This window comes from Scleropages formosus, chromosome 2 (assembly GCF_900964775.1).
Source record: "Scleropages formosus chromosome 2, fSclFor1.1, whole genome shotgun sequence".
NCBI lineage: Eukaryota > Metazoa > Chordata > Actinopteri > Osteoglossiformes > Osteoglossidae > Scleropages > Scleropages formosus.
Genome location: NC_041807.1, coordinates 31,574,717 through 31,600,697, shown reverse-complemented (window position 1 = coordinate 31,600,697; position 25,981 = coordinate 31,574,717). Strand labels below are relative to the sequence as shown.

The window sequence follows — 25,981 nt, the reverse complement described above, 5'->3', positions numbered from 1 at the left end:
AGGCAGCGCCGCTGTGTTGACTTCAGGAAGCACACTAGTGCGTTGGAGGGGGGTGGCCGACTGTAATTGTCAACCCACTGTTTTTGTCCGCGCAGAAATCGCGAGTCACTGCGTCCTGTATGATAGAGAAAGTATAAAGGTTCGGAGTTTTCCTGCACTCATACATACTTCAGACAAGCTCGTTTAAGTTGTATTGGACACTACCGCAGAATGGGTCCTGGCTAGAATATTCTAGAATCGCCGGAGTGCAGCGTTTCCTGTCTTAGCAGACAGGGGCGAACTGCGGCCCGCTCGAGGTGGCGAAGCCTCGGGCTGGAGTGACCGGCCATACCGTTCTGCGCTCACAGGAGGAGGGCGCGCGACGCCGTAGCAGCAACATCTCTGCCGTTAACTCCGTAAGTATGAAGCCGCGCGGGGTTCCCATTTTGATTTTGCGCCGTGGCGCGCTCAGTCTGGGCAGCTCGAGCTCAGGCTGAGTGTGGTGCACTGACTGTGTGTGTGTGTGTCTCTACTCTGTGACACTGACAGTCTGTCGTGGTCGGTTTGTTGTGTTTCCTGGATCCTGCTTCTGCTGCCAGGCGTACTAGTCTAAGGCTAAGCGCGGCTCAGCTATCCGCTTAACTACCGCTTAGCGTGTAGCTACTGTTTGTTTGTTTGTTTCTGATTGGTTGCTTGGTGTTTGGTTAGTTAGGTAGCAGGCACGGCTGTGGCTACCGACAAATCGAAGGTAGTGAGTCAGTGTGTGTCACCACCGCACACCGGCCGGTAACCAGGGGAGCCGAGTACCGATGAAGAGCGAGAAGTCCGTAGTGGAGGGGTCAGTTACGCCGGGGTCAGTCACACAAACACGCCAAAGTACAGTCTGTACAAACTGCTGTCCGTGTTTTCACACGCAACCCGGCATTTCACACACACAGGCTTCCGTCAGATAATTTGTACAAACTAGTGAGTGCGCGTGCGTGAGTAAATGTGTACTGTGTGTGCGATCATTGTTGGCACACGATCCGAGTGTTTGTGTGTCTTTAAACATTTAATGGCAAATAATAATATGAGGCGGTGGCGGTGCGAAAACCGCGCTGAAATTAACGGCCTGAATTCTAAACGATTAAACATTGGTTGTTGTTAAAATTGTTAGTAATGGAATCGCTTGACTAATTCTAAAAGGTGACTAGTCACTAGTGTGTGATTTGCGTGCTGTGACAGTAGACGCCGGGGTTTACCACCCTGCCAACACTACAGTGTGTTGCTCCCTCACACACTGATCTATACTCTAGTCTAGTTCTGCATCTGCTGCCAAGAGAACAGTTGCATGTGACAGTTACATTGAAGTGTGTAGATGAGTAGTGTGTGTTTGTGGACTGTGTCAGTCCTCCTTCCTCTGGATCTGGTCTTGCGAATTACTCTCCGCAAATATGATCGATGTGCATGCAAATAAACCAAAGAAACAAAGCTGGTAATGTTTCGCAAACAGTATCCAAAGTGGTTGTGTTTTTAGTTTTGATCATTTGTTTGCATTAAGTGGGGGGTGCAGTGGCGCAGTGGGTTGGACCGGGTCCTGCTCTCCAGTGGGTCTGGGGTTCGAGTCCCGCTTGGGGTGCCTTGTGGCGGACTGGCGTCCCATCCTGGGTGTGTCCCCTCCCCCTCCGGCCTTACGCCCTGTGTTGCCAGGTTAGGCTCTGTGACCCCGTGACCCCGTGTGGGACAAGCGGTTCAGATAGTGTGTGTGTGTGTGTGTGTGTGTGTGTGTTTGTGTTAAGTGTAACAGATTTCAATTATGAATGATGAGGGTTTGGGGTACTCAAATGTGTTAGTTACACCATTGTGAGCACACTGACACCAGTGCCCATCTCCAACCTTTCATAGGCCCTTTCATTTAGTTCTGGGAGAGTTCTGTCCTGCAAAATTCGCCAAGATAGCCGGACCGGGCAGAAAGCGCCACACTCCAGAACCGGACCCCAACAGTGACACCGGCGCCGGACAGCCCGTGAGCAGCAAGTGGCTGAAGATGGCCAGCAGTGCAGAGGTGTCGGGTCGGCGCAGAGCCCCACGTGGCACAGAGGACAGTGCTAGCAAGAAGAAGCAGAAGGACAAGGCAAATCAGGAAAGCAAGGAGGCGAAGCGCACAGCTGGTGAAGAGGCTAAGAAAGGTGTGTGTGCTGTGAATTATCTCACACCTGCCCTGGGAGTGTTGCACATGATAGTTCATGGCTGAAGAATCCCTGGTAGATGTATCTTCTCATGCACAATGAAAAGTGTGTATGTTGTAAACCTCTGCACATCAGCTTCAGTTGCAGATGTCTATTGTTGTAATGCATTCCAGTTCTTAACACCACTGTTATAATAGAAGCACTACGTTTATACAGAAGTCAATCTTATTTAATTTAATTTAATTTTAGAAATGAATTTGACAAGTGTGGTTTTCTTAGAATGCATCATTGTTAATGCGATTTAAGGTGTGAAAAATTGTTGTATTTGGTGTGTCATGTTGCAGCCCACAGAGAGCATTGAGTAATCCTCTCAGGTGTGCTTGCTGCGTGGGGCTCTGTTTATATTCACTGCTGAAAGAAACGGCAGCATTTTGTTGTGCTCTGTTACTCGTCAGTAACAGACAATTATTAAGTTATGTGCAGAATAAGGAAAAGCCTTTAATAGAATTAAATGTAATATTTTTGTCTACTGTAAGTGTAACTTGCATGTGTATTGAGAATACTTTGTACAGTAATCCGAGATATATACTGATACGTATAAAATAGAAACGGGCTTCTTCAGCTTTAACTGTTTCCACTCATCCCCCTTGAAGAGTTTGCATTTTATTTCTTAGAATGTTTGATTTTAAATGACTAGATGCTTGCACTAAATACACTCGGACATTCTGCTATATAAAGATGCGTTAAAAGATGGTGCACTTGGTGATTTTGTTGAAAAGAGTATGTATTGTGTTTATATCAGCGTGACATATTAGCCGGTTCAGCCCGAGTTTATTGCAGGAAGGTAGACGGCTGTGCACAAAAGTATATATACAGCCTGGTGCAGATAAATGGAAGATTACATTACAGTCCGCATGGTTCTTCCCTTAAGGTGTACCAAGTGTTAAATTACATTCCTTTGTCTTATGAGTGCACCATTGTTTTCCAGTACTGATTAAGTTTTCTTTTGTGACCCCCAGCAAATTTTTTTCTCCAGCCTGTTTGTGAAATGCTTTGTCAGTGAGCATTAACCATTTTTTTTGTCCCCCCCCCACAAAAGCAGTGTGCCTGATACTAAACCAGGATTGCTTCATTATAAAGGAACTTACTGTTTCAAGTCTATGTACTTTTTACAGTTGTAAAACTTATGTTTATGTGGACATTTAAATAATTACTTAATTTTTTATCCTAGACTTTTCCCTGTGAGATTAATTATACATATCATGGGAGAAAAATATCCACAAAATTAATAATTGACAATGAATGGCACTTTTTCTGCGTGCCCCAAGTCTTGCTATTGCGGCTGCAGAGTAAGAATAAAACGCTCTATTTGTTGGGCAGCAAGTAGATTTGAACGTGTGGCAACACAAAGATTTTATAACTGTCATATAAAGTGCTGGATTAACTCAAAGTTTATTTTCTGCTGTTACACATTGAATGGTCCTGTGTTTAATGACATGGTTTATTACTTTTTCCTTTGCCCTTCACTGTGTGTCTATAGTCTCATTGTCATCTTTCTGCTGTTTTCTCCTGTTGTGTGGTATTATTGATTTTTAGTCCACTGTAATGTCTCCCTGCAGGAATAGTATATCTGTATTAGAACACAGGATTGGGGACATGTTCTCCAGTTGCTGCAGACAGTTCTTAACCTCTTTTAGGCCACAGATCCTTTTAAGAAACCAGTGGAAGCTAAGGACTCGAATGTCTGTAAATTGGAGAAAATATTGTATTCGTATTTATTTTACTGAAATGTCATTACTTTCACCTAGAGTTTTTACACAGTAGCATGGTTTTAATTCTACAAATTTTTACTTTTGTTTAGCTTCTGTTATTTTCAAATAAAACCTGTAGTTCATGGACCTCCTGATGCTTGCCTACAAACACCCAAAATTTCCATGGATCCCAGGTTAAGAACCCCTGGTCTGAAAAGAGAAAAACTAGTATAACTGTAGAGAGATGCTTTGCTGCCAACTTAACATGGCATGTCAAAAAATACAGTTCTAAACACTGAAGTGTTCTTTTGTTGGCGCTATCCTTAGTTGTGAGGGTGGTATAGGTTGATGTGTGACTGAATGACAGTCAGGTTCTTCCCTTAGACTCCCTCAGACAATGGGAGTCTGTTCCCTGTACAATAGTCCTTGTAGGCACGGAGAGCGTAACTGCAGCGTGCTTTAACACGCCCACTCAGGAGCTTGCGTGAGAGAAATTAACGGATCACTCTGTGTTAGACGGGAGGGTGCAGCTTGCAGCCCGTAAGCTGCAAGTGGTTTTTTTTTCTTTTTTTTTTTTTTTTTTTTTTAAATTAAATGAAGGGCTGCTTCTTATTTCAAGCTAACTTTTCTTATAAAGAAAAAATGCTTCAGTGAAGCATAATTGCTTCAACCTGTGTGTTGTTGAGGCTTGACAGAAATTACATGTAATCTTTAATCAGGGACATCAGATGATGTAGTGCTTAAGAATGTAGACCTGTAACCTGGAGTTTGAGTTTGAGCTCCCCCATTGTACCCACCCTGAATTTATGCAGTAGAAATACCCTGTGCTCTAAATGCCTCAAATACTGGTGCGTTGGATAAACATGTCAGCTAAACAACAAAATTATAATGAAATGTTCTAGGGACAAAATTCTGAATGTACTGCACTCTTATTCATTTAGCAGATGCTTTTCTCCAAAGCAACATACATCTGAGAAACACAATTTGTGCATTACGCTAAGAGAAAGAGAGACAGTTGCAGACATGTGTTTCTTAATAAAATTAGTTTGTTTCTTTCCACTATATGCACTGATGTTCATCGCACGAGTAGGTGCCTAAAACTCAGAATAGACGATTCCTGTGTGGGTAAATAGAAAAATAAATATCAACATGTAATGCATTTTTATATGGAATGCATGTATGTATTATTGCTCAAGGCATTTATTTGTGTTAGTATCTTTTAAAGTCTAGATGGCTTTAGACCAGGAAATTTTAACCCGGTGTCCATGGATGAGCTTCAAGGTGTCAGTTAAAATGACACTTACCATTTATCAGTGGGGTCCATAGAGTAGAAGAGGTTTAGACTGACCCAGTTGTACTAGATTGGAGCTTGTGGGCATGTGCTCCAGACACAGATTAAGCTTAGTTGTGCACTGAATACACAGTCATCAGAGACATATTGTTGAATGTTTTCTTCAGTCAGTGACTCTGTCTGTATGATGAAAACCTGGCCTCTGTGTTTCTGGTAGATTATCTGAATTGTAGGAATAGGACAATAATGAACATGCTCCCTCCTTCTGCCACTGGTTCTGAATTCTAATATATTTCTGTGCACTGAAGCGCAAAAGGTCAAGCAAAGAGGAAAAAAATAAGTGGTGTACTTATCCGCTATACCCCAAACAGAATTATATGCAGGTAGAAAATGTAAGAGAACTGGGTGAGAAGTGTGGCTGCGTTATATGAGTCTATGGAGCTGCCCCCCTGCAGATGTTGAGAAAGAAGTTTTAACATGTCCTCTTATGTTGGAGAAATTCGGTTCTGTTCTGTTGCTGTGGCCTGTGTCATCGGTTTCTGTATCACACGGGGATGTTGTGACTCTTAGTATCCTTAGTACCCATGCTTTTTTCGGTAGTTCAGAGGACATAGAGGCAGGAAGAAGGAGAAAGCTGTGTGGTTCCCTGCAATTTTTATGATGGCAAATCTGTTGATTTCAGTAAAATGAAAAAGCTGCAGTGTGAAGTCAAATGCCTGGAGGGGGTAAAAGGGGTGGCAGTGAGGGTGTGTATTTATTTGTGTATGTGTGTGCGCGCGCGCGCATGCGCCTGTTCCGAGTGCTCCTGTTACTGTCCTGCTGAATGCTGAAGTGTTGAAATACAAGCTGGTGTAAAGTCACTCCAGTGCAACTTTGTCAAGGTCATGTTAGCTTCTACTGCACTAGCCCCACATTAGCCCAGTCAGCCGGGTGTTCTGCTTTGCCCGGAGAGCTGTGGTGGACCGTGTTTTCAGCACTACTACTAAGCATGGCAGGATTTGAACACACCTGCATGGTCTTCCAACAGCGTCTTGATCTTAAGAGGAATCTGTGGTCATTTTCATGGTCTGTAAGATAATGTAGCTTTCCAATTGCACGGTATCCTTAGTGCATGGTGTACTGATTTTTGACTGTAACCTTTAGAGGGTTAGTTGGATGGTCTCACATTTTTGGCTATGCGTGTGTCATGTATTAAGGTAAAGGGCATATCTATAAAGATGAGAGGAATACTTGCTTGCCTAATAGCTAGACAAATAGCAGCACTGTCCTTTCCTCTCCTCTGAATATGGAAGTGTCTGCTATGAAGTGGAAGAGTTTTGTAATTCAATGACCCAGCAGAGGCTCTGTTGACCTTATGACATTTTCAATGTACCATTTTGACTTTTTGGTAGACCTGAAATGTGAGAGAATTTATATATTCAGTATTTCCTTTTTTTTTATACTGCATAGTGTGGTGTTATAGTTAATGATTTTTTTGGATTGAAGTTACTGCAATTTTTTGTGCCCACTACTGTGTTTTATAAAAAAAAATGAATTTGCTCTTGCTGCATTGCTTCAGAGATGTCTGTGCCATTTGAGAAAGGAAAAGTATTAATGAGGAAATTCTGAACATCATAGCATAGCAATTTGCCACCTCCAATGGAAATTTGATTTACATTTTGAATCAGACAACAAATTGGTTAATTGTGCATATGTTATGCTATCCAATTAAACCACAGACTTTTTTTTTTTTTTTAATTGGTTGTTTTTCCTCTGACCCTTTCTCATCCTTTCTTATGAACAATTGGAGATGGGACCATAGTGAATAAAGCACACAAAGCCAGAATGCTTTCCTTGAATTATAACCATTTATTTTGAAATTGCACGTTGTCCTTGGGCAGAGCAACAAATTGAGATTGAGAGGTCCTCTTTGTTACGGTGTGATGGAGTACTTGCTCCTGTGCCATAACTAATGAACCTTTGCCATTTCTGTTGTATTCTCAGTCTGTGGGAGCAACTCAATCTGATGGTCACTACCTGTTGGGCCAAGGGCTTTAATGTCCAGGAAAGATACAGTATGACACAATGTGCACCAGCTGGTCTCAGGCTGAGCTTTGTTTGGTGTGCTGCTAGGACTCTGACAATGCTTCCCCTCCTTCTGTAGATGTGCAATTTGACTGGAGGCAGAACGCAAATGAGGTCATTGTGAAGCTGCGCTCAGGTGATGGCATCTTGAAAGCTGAGGATGTGAACGCCGGCTTCTCTGACACTGCATGTCAGGTTAGGTTTCCAGGTAAGTTAATATTTCCTTCATTTTATACCATTTGTTTTCTCATGAATAACAATTAATACATAAAACCAGATATGGTTTATACAACTGGATATTTTATGAAAAGGATCTTGTTCCTAAATTACAAGGACCACCTTTGATTTGAGTGGATAACCAAAATATCCTCCAAATCTGCCGAACGATGTGCTGTAATGGTTGTTTTGTCTCAGACGGACGGCAGTGGAGCTGTCACCTCCACGCAGAGATTGAGGGGTCTTGCAGCAAAGTGCAATACAAGGAGAAAGGCAGCTACCTTCAATTGGTCATGCCCAAGAAGATTCCCTTTAACCCCTGGCCCTCCCTCATGGTAAGGGACTGTAGGCCACTGTCAGACTTAGGTCTGATAGTGTGTCTTTTCAAATTCCTTTACGCAGAATCTAAAATGATTGTGCTTTTTCTCTCTGCCACTCAAGCAAAACAAAAAGGAGAAAGAGCCTGTGAACATCCAGATAGACAACAGCATAAAAGAGCAACCGAGGAAGCTTGAACAAGTAGAGGAGAAATTAGACCTGGCCCAAGTCCCTTCACAGCCGCAGCTGGTGACAGAACACGCACGTAGCAAACCAGACCGTGGCATTAAGCGCACTATAAAGAACAAACTGTCTGACCAGAAGCCAGAATCTGTGACAAAGGGCCCAGAGATTACAGCCCCTGCGGCAAAGGTGGACCACCCAGTTGAGCCCTGTGCAAAACGCACAAGTCGCACGCTGAGGAACTCTAAGGACACAGGACTCGGGCCGGTGAAGGAAGGCTCTACAAGGTCACCAGCCAACAGTAGGCCTGAAGGCCGCCAGTGCCTCAGTGCACCCCAGAGCCGAGACAGACGTGTCAGGCAGTTGAGCGGCAGCCAGGGAAATTCATCCACACAATTGGAAGCTGTGGCTGAGCGTAAACAGGAGAAACCTCAGGTGATTTCCGCCTGCACGCACAAAGTGAACTTGGGTTTATATGTTTGTATTTCTCAATAAACATTGATGCTTGTAAATAACCTCTCCTCTATGGGTCTTTCTCAGTGTAGTGAGATCTATAGAAATTTTATTCCTTGCTTGTTTAATTTCTGATGTGTTGCTCTGCAGCCCTGGTGACAGTCTCCTTTGGATTGCGCTTCAGCCTTTTATTCTGCCTCATGTTCAACACTGAAGCCTGAGAAGGGCTACAGTGAATGGTGTAGTTTATTGGTGAAGTAAGCGGCTTTGTGGTGCTATGTTCCAGGCAGTACCCTTGGATGTAGTGGCAGGATGGTGCCCAAGCGTCCAGGACCACTCTGAGGCTGAGGTGTTGCCTCGTGCAGAGAACCGCCCTTGTGAGGGTTCCACCGAAGGCAAGGCAACATCGTATGCAGAGCTGCAAGGGGAAGAACCGTTGGACTCTAGGGGGGTTAAAACTTTCCCCGTTGAATTGGAGGCCACTTTGTTGTCTGATGATCTGGGGGCAGGAGAACCTCTTCCTGTGTCCCTCCCAGCAATAGTCTGCAAAGAGGACAAGGACTCCTGCAGGACAAGCATGGAGGAAAAGACAGATGTTTCCAAAGATGAGTCCTTGGAGAAGGTTCCTGATGGTGGTCAGTAGTTTTCAGATCAGATTAGTTTTTTGTCAGTGTGTTTGTAAGAGACACACATTAACAGCGACCTAAAACAGCAGAGCATTAGAGTAATGGCAATGGAAATGTTAGAAATATTTTAACTGTGGTTATGCAAACTTGCGTTTTTAAGATATGCAACTCTCACATGATCAGTTATAGGCTACTTCAGAGAATTGGTTATGATTAATCTGGTACTCTGAGAAGTAAGTACTCTGTATTCCAGAAGTTGTGTAGATAGCTTTATGTCTGACAGTAACTTGGACATTACATATACTTTTTTTTTGAGCCTAACTAGAAGATTTTCCCCACAGCTCCAGAACCCATGGTGAATTTAACATTTGTGAAGAGTGACTCATATGAGAAAGGGAACGATTTGATGGTGGTGAACGTTTACCTAAAGGGCATTTGCAGAGAGACAGCGAAGGTGCTATTTCGAGAGCAGGACTTCACACTCATCTTCCAGACCAGGTGACCCTTGTTGGATTTGCCCAAAGACCAAAAAAAACCGAGACTAGATAATCAAATAGTTTGTAATCAGTGGTTCTTATCAGTTAGACAGTAACTCTTTGGTTAAGTCAAATGTATATATCCATTTGAAATAGATTTATGCACATTTGTAGAAAATGCTGTATAGATGGCAATAATAAACAGAACTATGAAGTATTTTAGAATTTATGGTTTTATATATACACAGTTGTAGCTTCAAAGGACATAGCATGTCTTCAAGCCCTGTAAACTTTATGCAAAATCAATATATTATGAAAACTAAGGTTTGTAACTTTCATAGCATATTTCACACCTGTATTTTGAGAGATTATTTTATTAATGGTTTTTATATTGCTAAAATTTAGTTGAGAAACCAAGTAAGTAGCAACAAAAGTAAATGGCACTTTTATGTGTTTTGTTGAAAAAGTGTTTTTAGGAGGAATCTGCAGATAAGAGCTTTTTCACATCGAATTTTAGAAATGGAATACAAATATCCTGATGGAGCACAGACCCTGCAGGATGCACATTTTAACTTGTTCCTCCATTCTTCCGTAGTGATGCAACCTTTTTGCGGCTTCACCCCGACTGTGGACCAAACACTGTCTTCAAGTGGCAGGTGAAACTCAGGAACCTTATTGACCCTGACCAGTCAGTCTATGCTTTCACTCCATCCCGCCTAGATATCACACTGAAGAAGAGGCACAGCCAGCGGTGGGGTGGCTTGGAGGCACCTGCAACACAAGGTCTGCTGCCTGGCTTCTACTGGGCCCTGCTTCTTCTAACCACACTTGTGAAAGAACACAAATATACATCATTGTGGTCATTATGTGTGATTACTCCTACATTATTGCATAAAGTTTTTCCTTGTAGTCAATTATTTGAAATGGATTTTGTGTATAAATATCACAATGTTAAGGTGGAATCTATGGGTAGTGTCAACAGCCTTATAGGCTCCACTAGAATTACTATTTAAATACTGTATACTTGAATATCCTTATCAGATTTTCCTTTACATTAAAAAATTAAATATAATTTCAGAATAGGGAAAGAATACTTGCAGCATAATTTTAATAATGAAATATTGCTTCATGAATTGATTTTTTTTTTTTTTTTAAACGCTTAATTGTACATTTGCATGACTTGCTTTATTCTGTGTGTAATCTGCACATGTCCACACCTCTTTCCTTTGGCTGTGATTGCTGTGTTAACAGACCTTTGGCTTCTAACCACAAGCTCCATCCTCCTCTGTTTAAGGTGCAGTGGGTGGCGCCAAGGTTGCTGTGCCCTCTGGGCCCGCTTCTCTTGACAAGAGCCAGCCAGGGAGCAGCCAACATCCTCTGCCTGCAAAGGAAGAGCCACGGGCAGGGGACAAGGAGAAACCTGTCCGCTCTGAGGATGGTGGCTTGGACACTGTGGCTGCCCGTACTGTTGTTGATCATGTGCCCATTAAGCAGGAGCCCCACGTTACCACAGTAAGAATACAGAGGGCTAATTGGGAGTTTCAGAAATAACTTTATAAAAACCTTTTAAGCTGCACATGTTTTTTCACGTGTTTTGAATACTCGTTTTATTCTAAAACTTCATCGTGAGAATACTATATTAAAAAGTGATAGTGATCAGTTTCTTGAATCTATAAACTTTCACATATGGGCAGTGTGTGACACATCTGTTCTCTCTCCACTTCCCTTTGTGGCTGCCCTCACAGCCCAAACCCATGTGCATGGTGCCACCAATGACTCATGCACCCCCTGCAAGCAATGAACGTGCAGAGGAAGAGGAGGAAAAGAAGGTGTGTCTCCCAGGATTCACTGGGCTTGTTAACTTGGGTAATACCTGCTTCATGAACAGTGTGATCCAGTCCTTGTCCAACACACGTGAGCTGCGAGACTACTTCCACGGTAAGAAGCTTGTATTTGTTCAGATAGTCTTTGACTTTCTTTTTTTCCTCATCTTCCCATTTTTTAAGGTGCCCAGAATGGTATTGCCTTTGTTTTTTTCATAATATCTTTTAGCCTATTGCCATGTGTTCTAGTTAATGCTTTGGAATTGTTTGTGAGAAAGCATAACTGGTGCATTGACTCAGTGAGTTTGTTCCTCACGGTACAGATCGAGCGTTTGAGGCAGAGATCAATTGCAGTAACCCATTGGGCACAGGTGGCCGGCTGGCCATTGGCTTTGCTGTACTGCTGCGTGCCCTGTGGAAAGGGACCCACCATGCTTTCCAGCCTTCCAAACTCAAGGTACTGTCATTTCTTCCCAGTGCACAATTCAAGTGCCCCAAGTTCCTCATAGACCACTTAAGTTTCTTAACCACTGATCCACAGGGTATTGCCTGTCAAATACTTGTGTAAAAGGACAAACATGGCTTACAGTCATTCATGTGAATACCATGTTGTACAAGAAGTTTGTTGTTTATGCAGTATTCTTCCTGTGTCTCTGTGGGTTTTCTCCGGGTACTCCAGTTTCCTCTATGTCTAAAGACATGTAGTTCAGGTGGATTGATGATGCTAAATTGCTCATAATGTGTGAATGAGTGCGTGACTGACCATATGTGTGTGTGGCTACCCTGTGATGGGCTGGCGTCGCCGTCCAGACTGCACACCCAACTTGTGCCCAGTGATTCTGGAAGAAGCTCCAGATGCCCCTGACCCATGTTCAGGACAAGCAGTTTTTGAAAACTGATGAATGGATACAGGGAATTTCTCCACCATAGTTTGTATTAAGGGCTCCAGTTTCTTTCCATATCATTAGCTGTTTACAAAAATTATATGTTAAATTTTAACTGGTCCTGGACTGTAATCCTCAGCATGATTAGAGTTGTTTCTTCTCTACCCTCCTGTATCTTCCAATAGGCCATTGTGGCCAGTAAGGCCAGCCAGTTCACAGGGTATGCCCAGCACGATGCTCAGGAGTTCATGGCCTTCCTACTTGATGGGCTTCATGAGGACCTTAACCGAATCCAGAACAAGCCCTATACTGAGACCGTGGACTCAGATGGACGACAGGATGAGGTGGGAAGCCACATCTGCCATGGACTTTCCAGCTATATACAGTACCATTCTAAATGATTTTCCACATAGGCTCTTGACAGCTTGCACCTGTGCTCTGGAAATGAGAACTGCTGCATTTGGCAGAATAAAATGTGAAAACTGTCCTTGATGGTTGGTTGGTTGGCTGGGCATTTTTATTGCCCTGAATCACGATATATTAATGAAAGTATGTAAGTATGAACGTTAAAATTGATGTCGTAAAAAAAGTCAAACATATTTCAGTGGTTTCAAATTCCTTCAAGGTACGAACATATAAATACGCCTTGACTGAGCTTCTAATTGGTAGTAGATTGAGCTTCTAACAAAATAATACATTTTTGTGTCCTCTGGGTTAATGGGTAAACCATTGTGAAGTTTCCTTGGACATAGATGTTGGCTAAATAAATTGTAATAGTAATAATAAATGGGTGTAGTAAGTTATTAAAATTTTGGAATTTAATAAATGATAATTCAAGACAACTGCATAGCTGAAAGAAAAATGCTATTCAGAGGAGGTGGCCCCTGGATCAGGGTTTAGTAGGTAGACATTATTTTAGGGTATTTGTTTTAATACCTTAAATAGTTTTTGTCTTGTTCATGACAATTTTAGTACATGTTAAGTTTGTTGAAGTTTTGTTTGACTTTTCCAGTGATTTGATTTTCAGATGATGAATAATCAGGTTGTTTTGCTATTTCCAGCCTTAGCCAGGCTGTGTACACAGGTTGTCAGCACTGTGTGCTGTGTGTTTCGGGGTGTGAACCAAGCATAAGTGTTGTAACACTGCGATTTGTTCTTTTTGTCTGTTCTCTTAGGTGGTGGCAGAGGAAGCCTGGCAAAGACACAAAATGAGGAATGATTCTTTCATTGTAGACCTCTTCCAGGGGCAGTACAAGTCAAAGCTGGTCTGTCCCATTTGCTCCAAGGTCAGCGATGCCTCTCTTTCTACAAATTATGCAAATTTTATTAGAATTACTTTAAGCTGAATAAGCAGCCTTGACTCATTTCCTCTTCCTACTTGAAGCTAAGTGTGTTTAAGGGGAAACAGAAAAATTTTCCAAATGTGAGGTGTAAAACTAAACCACTAGAATAGTGTTTTTTTTCTTTCTTTTTTTTTTTTTATTGATACTTACTAGCTGTTTTAAGTAAGTAAAATGAAGGGAATCACAAATGGAAGTTTTTTGCTGCTAGACACCCAAACAATGACCCAGACCCAAACTTTAAGATGCAAGTGCCTTGCAGTACAACAGCCAGCTGATGTTTTTTGTACAGCAGATTCAGCACTTATCATTAGACGTTACGACCAAACGTTTGGACTTGAAAATATCTTTAATGGTATGGCTTTTGTAAGTCCAGGTGCTCATAACTCCCATGTGTTGTAATGCAAGGACCTCCTGGAAGATGTAGACGGTACCAGCTGCCTTCCTGAAGTATTGAAAGAGATTTAATATTGATTACTGAGGCAGAAATTTTAAACATTAATTTCAATAAGCTGAGTAGGTGGAGCAAAATTAAAGCACTACTCAGATTCCTTTTACCTCCCTAGCATTTAGGTTGTGTTTAGATGGTATGCACTTTTTAAAATTTTTAAAACTTTGTTCCAGGTTTCTATTACCTTTGACCCCTTCCTGTACCTACCAGTCCCTCTACCTCAAAAGCAGAAGGTGCTCACAGTCTTCTACTTTGCAAAGGAGCCTCATCAGACCCCTATCAAGGTGCTTACATCAGACCTATGAGGATGATATCTTTGAGAATATCATTTATTTTTTATTGCACATTAAAATTTTTTTAAATATTGAGATTAATGACATGCATATGTACAGCATACACTTTTATGTGCCCAGCCTAAAGAATGGTTAGACCTTTACTTACACTAGTGTAATCTGATATTCAGAGTGTGTGTATTTATGTCTGTCAGTTCCTGGTGAGTGTCAGCAAGGAGAACTCCACCACGGCTGAAGTGCTGGAGTCCATCTCTAGAAGTGTGCGTGTCAAACCAGAGAACCTGCGTCTGACTGAGGTAAGGCCCTTAGTCCCTCACAACAGCTTCCACACAGATGTGTTGTTTAAGCTTCTAAATACTAAGAATCTACCCTCAGATTTTATGGGATGATTAGGAACAATCTGAACAATGTCTTTTTCAAAAATACATGAAATTTTAGCAAGAATGTGATACAGTAATGCAAAATACTGCAACATTTACATTTTCATTACACTCTCATTGCACGAGTTTACATATTGCCTAGGATATTAAAATGATTGGGGTGTTAATCACCAGTTTTAAATACTTTTCAATGCTTGTGATAGTTTTGTCATTTCTAGTTGACAGATGGCATCTCATAATTGCATAACCTTCTTGGAATCCCAGCATCTGTTGGAATATTTTGCAATGAAATGCATGTTTTCTCTTTTGCAGGTCAGCAAGAGCCGTTTTCAACGGATTTTTCACTCTTCCTACCCTCTGGACAATGTCTCTCCTTCAGATATGCTTTTATGTTTTGAAGTTCTCTCCAAAGATCTGTCCAAGGAAAAGGTGGTAGTTCTCCAGGTCCAGCAGGTACACCTTTTTTGCTGTAATATGCATGTTCTGCAAGAGTTTTATTGCTAATAAATATTTTGCATGCAAGGTTTTGAGTGGAAAGCTAAATATACAGAGGGAGTTTCTTGTGTTCGATGGTTGGCTGAAACCTACTGTCTCATTCTCTTTCTCAGCGGCCGCAGGTCCCAAGTCTCCCAATTGGCAAGTGCTCTGCATGCCACAAGCCCCCACAGGGTGAGGATGAGAAGCTCAGACGCTGCACCCGCTGCTACCGTGTGGGTTACTGCAACCAGTGAGTCAACAGCATGCGCAGCTAAATGACACCTACAAATGAACAGTTTATATCTGCTATAATGCACAGCGTGGCAGTATTGTTGCTAATGTAAGATTACTGCAACCAAGATGTTATACTTTACCATAGCAGTAATACTAAGAGATCTCCGAGGGTCCTTTGCCAGCTTTCTTGAGCATGGTAATATAACACAATTAGGAAAAAATATAGCATCATAGTTAGGCCCCCTTAGCTGTTTAGCAGGTAACCCTCAGCTGGTCTGATTGAGGGCTTGCAATTTAGCTTAGTTTGCCCTTACTGGGCTGACACACGTGGGTGTTGGAGTAGGGAATAACAATTATACATATCACTACATACAGTGACAAAGTAGCAACATCTCTATTTGCACAATCAGAAAGACGACTATTTGGGCCTGTATTGAATGAATTGAAGGCATCCCTAACGTTGACTGATACACTTTTAGTCTAGAGCAAATATAGTAATACTCTGAGTAGATTTTGAATTCATTGCAGTATGGCAGGGGGGCGCGGTGGCACAGTGGGCTTGGCCGGGTTCTGCTCTCTGGTGGGTCTGGGGTTCAAGTTCTGCTTGGGGTGCCCTGCGGCGGACTGGCGTCCCATCCTGGGTGTGTCCCCTCCCTCTTCAGCGTTGTTCCCTGTGTTGCGGGGTTAGGCTCCGGTTTGCCACAACGCAAACTCGGGGCAAGCAATTTCAGACTCTGTGTGTGTGGTATAGTATGGCGAAATATCTTGTATGAAATAACTTGTCTTAAACAGAAAAAAGATTCTTAATTTTGCCAGAGATGCTAGACTGATAATTCAGAAGTAGAAAAGTGGTGTAACTCCAGCATTGTAAATTCCCTCCGATAAGTGTCACCTAAATAGTTTTCCCCTCATATAACGGGGTGTCGTGCAATGGAAAAATCAGAACAGCTTGTGGAAGTGTATATACTTTTCTTTAACATGCTTTTAAATTCACTACTAGGGCATTTTCATCTATGCAGTAATTTTGCTTCCAAAAAATGGGCTTTGTGTGATCCTGAAAAAGGCACAACAGGCAATAGAACAACACAACTGTGCTCAATCTCTAAGTGAACCGTACAAATCCTGTCCCTGGTTATCAGTTCAGTGCAGTAGTGCAGTAATTTATCACAAAAAGTATGGAATGAAATTGAAGATGAAACAATGGAACTACATGTGAAGGTTAACTTAATTAGGTAGAGAAACTTAAATATGTTTAGTGCAACACAACATGGGAGAATGCCCTACTACACTGAGAATTTCAGCCAGTCATAACTGTCAATAAATGTAATGCTAATATCACAATCAAGATTTAATAACAATAATAATGAATCATTTAGCTTGTGCCTTTGTCCGTAGCGAAGTACAATGTTCAGCTTCTTGCAATTCGGGGTGAGTACATTGCTCAAGGATACCATAGCAGTAGGTCGCATTCAAACTACATAATTCATTGTGTTCTTTTTCGGGAGCAGGACTGGGGATGGAGCTGAGGTGCATGTGAAACTTTTTTTTTTTTTTTTTGGAGGTATGTGGAGAAACAGCTACTTTGCTCTATCTGGGTCATTGATGGTAGTTTAATTCAGTCAAGTGTCTGGAAAGCCTGGCCCCAGGAATGCATTTTATTGACACTGGAGTGTAAAAACTAGATATTTGACATAATGAGCACCTTATCAATAAAAACAAGTGAGTGTATATGGGCTTTTTGTGTTGAGTGACTGGTGCAAAGGGATGTTGTCATTGAGAACCTGGGCTCCTTTCTGAACAGTTGTTATTCATGTGCTGCTCTGGGAAGAACTGAGTACTATTGGTACAGGCCTCTTAGTGTAGACAATGGTGCCACTTCTGCATCACAAACAAATTTCATGTGTTTCTCCAGTTGGTGCACCTTCCCCACAACTACAAATCAGTAATTTTTTGTACATGAAATTTCCTGTGCTCCCTGTGGAATAATTGCAGTAAAAAATTCAATAAGACACACACAGAAATGAAGACCTCCCAATGCACACATTGTCCTGTCCCTTTTTTTTTTTTTTAAACTTTGTGTGCTTAACGAAAGCTCACTGCTATATTTGTGGGGGGATTACAATTGCAAGGAGGCTTTAACACTGCTGACCTGAGGGTAGTTTGGGCTAGTATGTTCAAAATTACTTGAACTTACATGGAAACCAAAAAGAGGCACTGTAATCCTGAGTTCATTTGCTCTCCCTTTTTCAGAATCTGTCAGAAAAATCACTGGCCAATACACAAAAGTGTCTGTGGCCAGAACATAGAGTTTGTGGGCCTCCCGTTTCTGATCAGCGTCCCGGAATCTCGTCTTACCTACACCCGACTCACTCAACTGCTTCAAGGCTACTCCAGGTGAGGGGTTAGACAAACTATGGGTCAAATATAGGGTGTAGGCCGAGTTTGGTCCTGCAAGCGACCAGCTGCTTTTTCCTCCCGTTTGTGCTATTCTTCCTGTTTCTTCACATCCTTTCCATGTAGGTACTCTGTGGATGTATTCCAGCCCCCTTGCCAATCAGGCAGATTGTCTCCAGAAACCAGTCAAAGCCGAGTAGGCCTTTCCTCAACAATGTCAGAGAGTCTAGACAGTAGTGGTCAGGAGTACGACACTGGACACAAGCAGGAGCAGCAAAGCTCCAGTCCATCTCTCAGTGCTCTCACAGAGGCACGGCAGGGAGCAGGAGACGCCATAAGTGACCTGGACACCCTGTCAACCCGTACTGCTGACTCTGGTTTCTCAGAGCCTCAACTGGACTCCCATAATTCTCTGACAGAGAAGGAGACGACATGTGAAAAAGCAGTGAAGCCAGAAGGTATCTGGTTGCCCAAGAATACTTGTTGAGCAATTAACTTTGATTGAAAGTATTTTTACATGTTTATTTCTATAACTGTTCAGGTATTACAGTTCGAAAGTGCTGTGTAATTTTATGTTGTTGGGACTAAACGCTTTATCTGTGTGACTTTCAGCTGCAGTGACAGGATACCAGCATCCCGGTCCTGAGTCCGCATCTGGCCCAGCCTCCCAGTTCTACATCTCCTTGCTCGATGTCTCCAGGAAGGAGCAGAAGCTAGAAGATAAAGGTAAGAAAAGCATTTGAGTAAGTCTGCAGAGCAGGAGCATGAACCCAATTCCATTGTCAAAATAATGTATTTGTGAACATGCAGTGAATTATGATGGAAGAATGTCTATAGATTTACTGAAATTCATAGTTACACAAGCTTATAAATTAAAAGGAAATAATCATGGCCTCTGGTTCTAGGTGATGGTGTTCTGGATATCCCAGATGATTCTATCCTGGAGCTGGTGTGGAAAAACAATGAGCGGATGAAAGAATACGTGCTGGTTAAGACCAAAGAGCTGGAGTTTGTGGAGGATGCCAGCTCAGCCAGTGAGACAGCACGAGCCGGCCACTTCACATTGGAACAGTGCCTCAATCTCTTCACCAAGCCTGAGGTGCTAGCCCCAGAGGAGGCATGGTATGTCATACACCAAGACACAAGTATTTACTTTGTACTTGCTTTCACTGCAGGTTTTTAAATATTTTGTGAGAAAATGAATACTTGTAGACATTTAAGGGTATGGTCATTGACCGTTTAAACGTTTGTGTCGTCATAGGCTTTCATGATATCTTAGACATGATAGATGTTTTTAAACTGTGATAGGTGGTGTTTGTAATATTGTGCTTTCTTGTTAGTATCAATGTTTGTTCATCTATTTATGTACAGAACCAGTGAAAAGTTTGAGTATGTAGTGGAAACTATATTTGATTATAAGTTTGAGCAGGAAGCCAACATATATTCACAGCTCTTATTTAGCAATTCCCAGAGATGTTTTTACTGTTCTGTGGCTCCTATTACACTCTTCTGTCCAGTTCATTCCATACAAGTGTTTCCCATATGTACAGTAGCACTGTGGTCGTTTTGCAGTTTTGGCTGTGCAGCACAGAACATTTTGTGCTTCAGATACCTGTAAGGGTTCAGTTTGAATGTATGTGTTTCTTTGTCTGTGTGTCGATGTTCAGGTACTGCCCCAAGTGCCAGCAGCATAGAGAAGCTTCGAAGCAACTGATGTTGTGGCGTCTGCCCAATGTGCTTATCATCCAGCTCAAGCGCTTCTCCTTCCGCAGCTTCATCTGGAGGGACAAAATCAATGACATGGTGGATTTCCCTGTCAGGTAGTTCTACCTGAGTGCTGAATAGTGTTGGTGTTCACATCCTGCAACCAAGAAGCAGCTAGAAGTCACACCCCATTGTCAGTCTCCCTTGTGCAAAATGCAAAGATTGTTGGAATCACTGTTACAATCTGCTGACCTTTTTATTTTATGGCTGAACTCAGGAACCTCGATCTCAGCAAGTTCTGCATTGGGCAGAAGGACGACATGCAGCACCCCCCTATATACGATCTATACGCTGTCATTAACCACTATGGGGGCATGATTGGAGGGCACTATACTGCTTATGCTAGGTTGCCCAATGACAAGAACAGCCAGCGCAGTGATGTTGGTGAGTGTGCAGTCTTGTGGTTTTTGTGGTGGATCACTGTACTACTTACTGTATTGTTGCATGATGCCTTTTTGTCTTTGTTTTTAAAGACGAGTATTCTGCTTCAGTTTGTTTTATTTATATAGCACCATACACAACATGGTAGCTGTATAAATCTTAAAGTTGTGGAGAGATTAAACAAAATTAGAAGTAGATATGGTGTTTGCAACAAAATAAAAGATGGATTCTTTGGCAATTAATGTTGTATGTTGTAAAACATGTTTGGGGAGCAAGAGCAAGATGGCAGTGTTTAGCATGAAAGTTTGTATCTGTGAGTGTTTTCATGCCAACTTCTCTTATTCAGGCTGGCGTCTCTTTGATGACAGCACGGTGACCACAGTAGAAGAGAGCCAGGTGGTGACTCGCTACGCCTACGTCTTGTTCTACCGTCGCCGCAACTCTCCAGTGGAGCGGCCTGTGCGCCTGCCAAGCCCCCGTGGGGCAGAGTCCCCAACTGCAGCAGGAGCCACTGCAAGCCAGGTTGGTGCATAGCTTCACAACTGCTTCTTGCCCAATGAGATCTGACCATGTCCACATTCTTAGGAATGGCAATGGATGTCTCAGAGTTCAAATCTTGCTCCATTTTAATCTTATTTTTGTTGTTACGTCGAGGGCGCTTGAGTGGCAGTTGTTTTCTTAGTCTTTATGTAGCTTCTTGGCTATCTAATGGGCACAATTTAATTTGTTTCAAATGTGCTAATATAGCATAATCAAATTAATGTAAGACAAGCTTGCTCATGCATATATTTTCCTTCTGCAAGGTGATCTTGTATTTGGTATCTGCTTTAGATTTATGCCCTCAGTGTGTTCAGTCTTTTAACAGTACGTTTTCCATTATATACATGTATTTTTTTCATTATTGTGGTTTTGGCAAACAGTTTTAAAAACTGCTTTCTTAAATGTCAGTAATACACTAATTTCTTCTGCTCCAGATCTGCTGTATGAATCTGTTTGTCTTTGGTTCATTATCTGTTTTATTTTGTTTGATCTTGATTGATTGGTTATGGTGGGACATGGCTGTTTCTATATTACAATGTCACCATTTAATTTGTGTGTGTATTGTCAAAAAGGTTTTCTGGAGGCTTTGTAAGAAGTGCTTTAATTGTGACAGAGCTGCTTTTAAAATAGTTTAGTATTTTGAGGAGAGACCTTATTGGGTCAAGTTGGTTTGCTTTAAACCTTGTTATTCCCATCAAAATTACTTTTTATGTATGTTATAGGCATCAGTGATTTGGTGTTTGAATCTGTCACTGCAGGGGTCTTGTGCAGGAGTGACTGCTTTATGCCCACTGTTGTGACATTGTTCCATGAATTGTGAAGACCTCCAAGAAGAGTTCTGAAAAATGTCTTTGTGGTGAAATTTAATATGGTGGCAAAAAGTTCTGTGCATGTGAATAATGTCACACATACTTCATTGGTTTCCGTAATGTAAACGGAGCTTAACGCTTTACTACTCTCTGCCAAATGCTATAGTGGGGAAATTTTAGTGAATCAGCTCATGTTCAGAAAATTTCTGACTACATGTGGGCTAATCTGAGACTTGGAACCTTTTTTCCACCTACTACATGAACTGCAGCAATGTATGGATAAACATGATAACATATTCAGAGCTTATTCATTCTTTATTTTAGAACATGACTACTTTATTGCCAACTTCATTAGTGTACAATAACCCTAAGCATGATCGGTTCATACTGATATTATGTAATGATCAGTTGACACAGTTTTGCAGCGATTCAGGTCTTTCTAAGTACAGTCTCGCTTTGCATTGTTGGATTATTTTCCACTGGGGCTATTGGGCCATGCCCATCGCCCACCACCCAAGTGATTTTAACCACATTGACTTACTGTAAAAAATTTGTAAGGAGTTACTCTGGCTTTGAAGGTTGACTTTTATGATGCCTATTTTAGTGTCTTCCTTAAATTTTGATTTTCACTTTGTTCTTTGAAATTAAGTATTCCCTTTTTTTGTCCAGACTACAATTCTCACATAAAATGGCTTCAGGTCATTTCTTTTCAGTAATCACATATTCAGTGGTCTTACCTTTAATCATGAATCAAAGGTTGCTGGTCTGTGAGCATCATGTGACTGATGGTCTTCCTGGTGGTATCGTGATGGATGGAACCTTGAAGGAAGGTGGTGATGTACACACACATTCCCAGAACCTGACACAGGTTTCCGCCAATCGCAGGCCTCTCTAATATGGCAGGAACTGGAGGAGGATGCTGCGGTAGAAGAGGAAGCCTGGCAGAGCCTTTCTGGCAACAGGCTTCGCAGACGAAGGGCACAGGGGCACCATGAGCGGATCTTCGATTACTCCGACGACGACTGCGTCCCGTATTTTGTCCTAGGCACAGTGGCCGCACTGCTTGCTGTGGTAGTCAATGTGCTCTATCCTTTGCTTGCCAGGGGTAGCGGGGGCTAGAGGAGCCTGTTGTCACACACATTCAGTTCACATGCACATATTACCTGTTGGACAGAGAAGCTTTTACTCATCATTTGTCTGGTTTCACCTATCCAATCCCTGTCCAGTGTTTGGATTGGTGGCAAGTGCATGCAATATGAAAGTATCAGTATATTTTTCTGATTCATTTTTTTTTTTTTTTTTGTGATGGCCAGTCTTTACAAATATAATTCAGTACCTCTTCTGTCTTTTAAAAATATATAGCTTTGGGAAAAAATAAAATTCTTTAGCATATTAGTACTTTGTTTATACCATGGTATATGATGTAGTGAGTTTGAAAACTCTTACACAGAATTATTTTTCATACTTGTATTTAACTTGTTTGTAACATTGCATTACACTAATGCCCTGATTTATAGGAAAGGATAGCAGCTATATGCAACAAGTTATAAACTTGCAGTGATGCTCATCTTGTACATTGAAAAATGTCAACATTTTCTTTTACAGACAGACTTGTAAATGACTTTATATACTTGAATTAAATTGACTGGTTTGTAATTTATGTTGATTTTAGCATTGACTGATCTGATGGAATCAGTCATTTCCTTGGTTTTTAGAAGAGCTATTTCATCTGTGTCATAACTAGTCTGGAAATAATTGCTCACAATATGCCTTTCTTGCTTCCAGCTTTTTGATTGGCATGATTGTCTTATGGAGTCAAAAAAATGTATGTTGGATAGATATGGTAACTGTAGGTGGGGTGAGAGCAGCCTCTGACTGTGACGTGACAGTTGTTTTGTACAGTGTCTGATATCCACATGATTGTGTAGTTAATTTGTTTGTGAGAGAGCCTTGCAAATGCTCCTTATCCCTGCTCTTCAGCTCTACAAACTGCCTCCAATACTAAGTGATTTGGAATATTGGAGTCGCACACTCTGTGCGTGTATGGTGTGGTGCTTAACTTGCTTTGTACATGTAACAACTATTTATTTTTCTTTTCAATGCAGAATAAACTGTGTTGGATATAAGGTATGCATATAATTGTGGAACACTTTAGTGTATCGACAGCTTGAAGCAGACATTGTGAATGGCAGCTTAAAGTGATTGTGTAATTTTTTTCCCCTCTTTCATTGTTTGACAGTCAGCTGAATTGTGTAATGGATGTTTCTCAATGTGTAGGAGCACTTGGTTTAAGTAATTAATCTTTCATGTTTTTTGTCTTTAGTCCACTGAATCATGTCAATGCTTCTTCCTCTTCTGCCTTTATTGTCCATACTGTCATTGTCTATATGTAACTTTTTTAATGATCCAAGTTGTATAACTCTGTACAATATATATAGTTTTGGTCTTTTGAGTTTGAGTGTAAACCCAGATTCAGGAGTCGTGATCAGTTCCAACCCTATTGAGTTCATTCCCACAATGTTCCCTTCTGATGGTGCGGTAAACACTGAAGGCTCACTCAGCAGCCCTCAGTGCTGTACTGTTTACCTTCAGCAGGACTATTAAGACACCTTTACAAAACACAGTACTGCACTTTAATAGTGTGCCTCATTTCATCATTAAATGAAGCAGTGAAGTATGTGTTGTAATGGCAAACTTGTGCCTATTTCAAAGGGGTGGATGAAAAGAATGTAACAGTGCCGAAGAGGCTCAGGGATGCTGTGTTGTAGTTTATTGTATTGAATTTTGCTTTTTGAGTTAAATGTGTAGTATTAGACCAGCCAGTGGGACCAGTCTTCTGTTTTTGGGTTGAATTTTCCAGTAAACACAAATGCCAACAAGAAGTAATCTTGATTTCTAATTAATATGCTCATGGTTATTTCTGAATAAATATGCCTATTCAGTCATAATTATAGAAACATGTCTGGTTTTCTTTTAAACTGTTAGTGCCTGTACTTGTTACTCACTCCCCCCCCCCCCCCCCCCCCCCCCCCCCTTAAACTTCATCACAATGCAGAGGTATAAATGTAGCTGTTAATATAGGTTTTGACTGGTTAGCTCCTTGGGTATTTTTAAGAGAGAAGTTAGTAAATATCCCTTTGTATATATGTATTTAAAAAAAATTGTTCAAGGTATTAAATGTAAAATAATTGCAATACAGCAGGACTTTACCATTAAATGTTATTAATTAAAATTAATTAATGTGGAAATACTTCAGCAATAATTTGTACTTCTGCTTTCTTGAACTTTGATTGCTGCTCCAAGAAAAAATACTTGTATTGCCTTCTTTAATAAATTGTCAGCCATACTTGGTTGTAGGGGTTTTATTCACATCTGCTCAGTGAAGAAAGCGTCAGTCTCGACGGTTGTGAGAAAGGTAGTTTTCACAACTGCTGAATGCATTTCAAGTCAACATTGTGTATCTGCCATGAAAAATGTTTTCTTTGTTTAAACTGGGAAATTGTTCTTGAGAATACCTGAAAAATGTCGTATGGGTTTATTTTACAGGCCTCTGATCAGGCAATGTTTGGACCAGACCTGGACCCTGAAGGACCTCCGCAGCTGACTCCGGAAGTGACTGCAGAGTTGTTCACCCACTCTGGAGACTGTGCTACCCCCTCATACAGCAACATGGAGGAAGTGGATTAGCTCTTCATGTCTAGCACTTGACATTGGGGGTGACCAATCACCATTAACCTAGAAAGTTACTTCAAAAAAGACCCTTTCATGCTTTCTAATTTTGAGTGCATTGAGAAGCAGCGTGTGTCCAGTGTTCACAATGGAAATTAGTGTGGTATATTGTATGCACAATGAAAATGCTAACATGCACGCACATACACACGCACACAAGCAAAGTGTACATTCATACAAGTGTACAAACATAAATGCATACCCCCGTTGCACTTCTCCGTTAACCGCTTTATCTTGCTCGCATTAATGGCCTTGGGATTGATGTTCAGTAAAATCCAGTGGAGGATGTGTCAAGTCAGCATATAGAGGGACCTCTTCAGCTTTTAAGCTCTCTTCATTTTCATGGTCAGTGTCAACTTATCCCCATCCATCCCCCTACCCCTCTATCTACAAACATACTGATTTCAAGTTTTGGAAGGGATGTTATTTCTTGATTTTAATCAGCATTTTTTTTTTGTTTGTTTTTGTGGAATTGGCGGGGAGTTTTTGTGTGTGTGTAAAAGATTCATTGTGTATTGTCAGGTGATTTTTGGATTGGGTGAGCAGCTTAAAAAACAAGGTTGTTGGTTGAATTTTTTTTTTTTTTTTTAATTTATAAAACACAGAAAAGGGACGAGATCACTCAGTCCTGCCCCGTTTTCCAGCCAGTCTGAGGGAGAGTTATTCTTAGTTAAACCTCTGTGGATGTGTCCAGTAACGGACAAAAGTTTTAAGCTTGATAACACACTAAAATGTGCATGTTGACACAATACCCTTTTAGTGCAATGTGGTTACACTCTGCGTTGTTTTCATTGTGTTCTAGATGGACTGTCTTTGTATTTTTTAACTTCCCCTCCCAGCCTTTTTTTTTTTCTTTTCTTTTTTTCTGTTGGACTGCATATACTTTGAGAGTTATGAGAATGCTGCTGTGAATAAAGTAAAAATGGGTAATATAAATAAATTTTTTTGAGAACATGT

The 25,981-nt window shown here is 41.3% G+C and overlaps 1 protein-coding gene across 4 annotated transcripts; it reads left to right on the top strand.

Annotated features, from left to right (window-relative positions):
- On the top strand, window positions 1-25,978 carry usp19 (ubiquitin specific peptidase 19). 4 transcript variants are annotated; one of them, XM_018737728.2, is made up of 25 exons: window positions 1-395; window positions 1,864-2,147; window positions 7,333-7,461; window positions 7,668-7,804; window positions 7,911-8,405; window positions 8,710-9,058; window positions 9,391-9,547; window positions 10,121-10,308; window positions 10,826-11,037; window positions 11,271-11,463; window positions 11,672-11,805; window positions 12,418-12,576; window positions 13,408-13,518; window positions 14,197-14,307; window positions 14,511-14,612; window positions 15,009-15,149; window positions 15,305-15,423; window positions 17,658-17,801; window positions 17,928-18,259; window positions 18,414-18,527; window positions 18,707-18,923; window positions 19,469-19,621; window positions 19,783-19,949; window positions 20,293-20,468; window positions 22,181-22,590. In XM_018737728.2, exons 2-25 carry the CDS (start codon window positions 2,006-2,008, stop codon window positions 22,412-22,414), a joined length of 4,416 nt encoding a protein of 1,471 aa, XP_018593244.1. In that variant the 5' UTR covers window positions 1-395; window positions 1,864-2,005; the 3' UTR covers window positions 22,415-22,590. The 4 variants fall into 4 exon arrangements, with proteins under 4 accessions (XP_018593244.1, XP_018593243.1, XP_029102282.1 ...); XM_018737727.2 differs by having other exon boundaries at window positions 10,820-11,037; XM_029246449.1 differs by lacking the exon at window positions 22,181-22,590 and adding an exon at window positions 24,842-25,978 and having other exon boundaries at window positions 2-395.
- The last annotated feature ends 3 nt before the right edge of the window (window positions 25,979-25,981 follow it).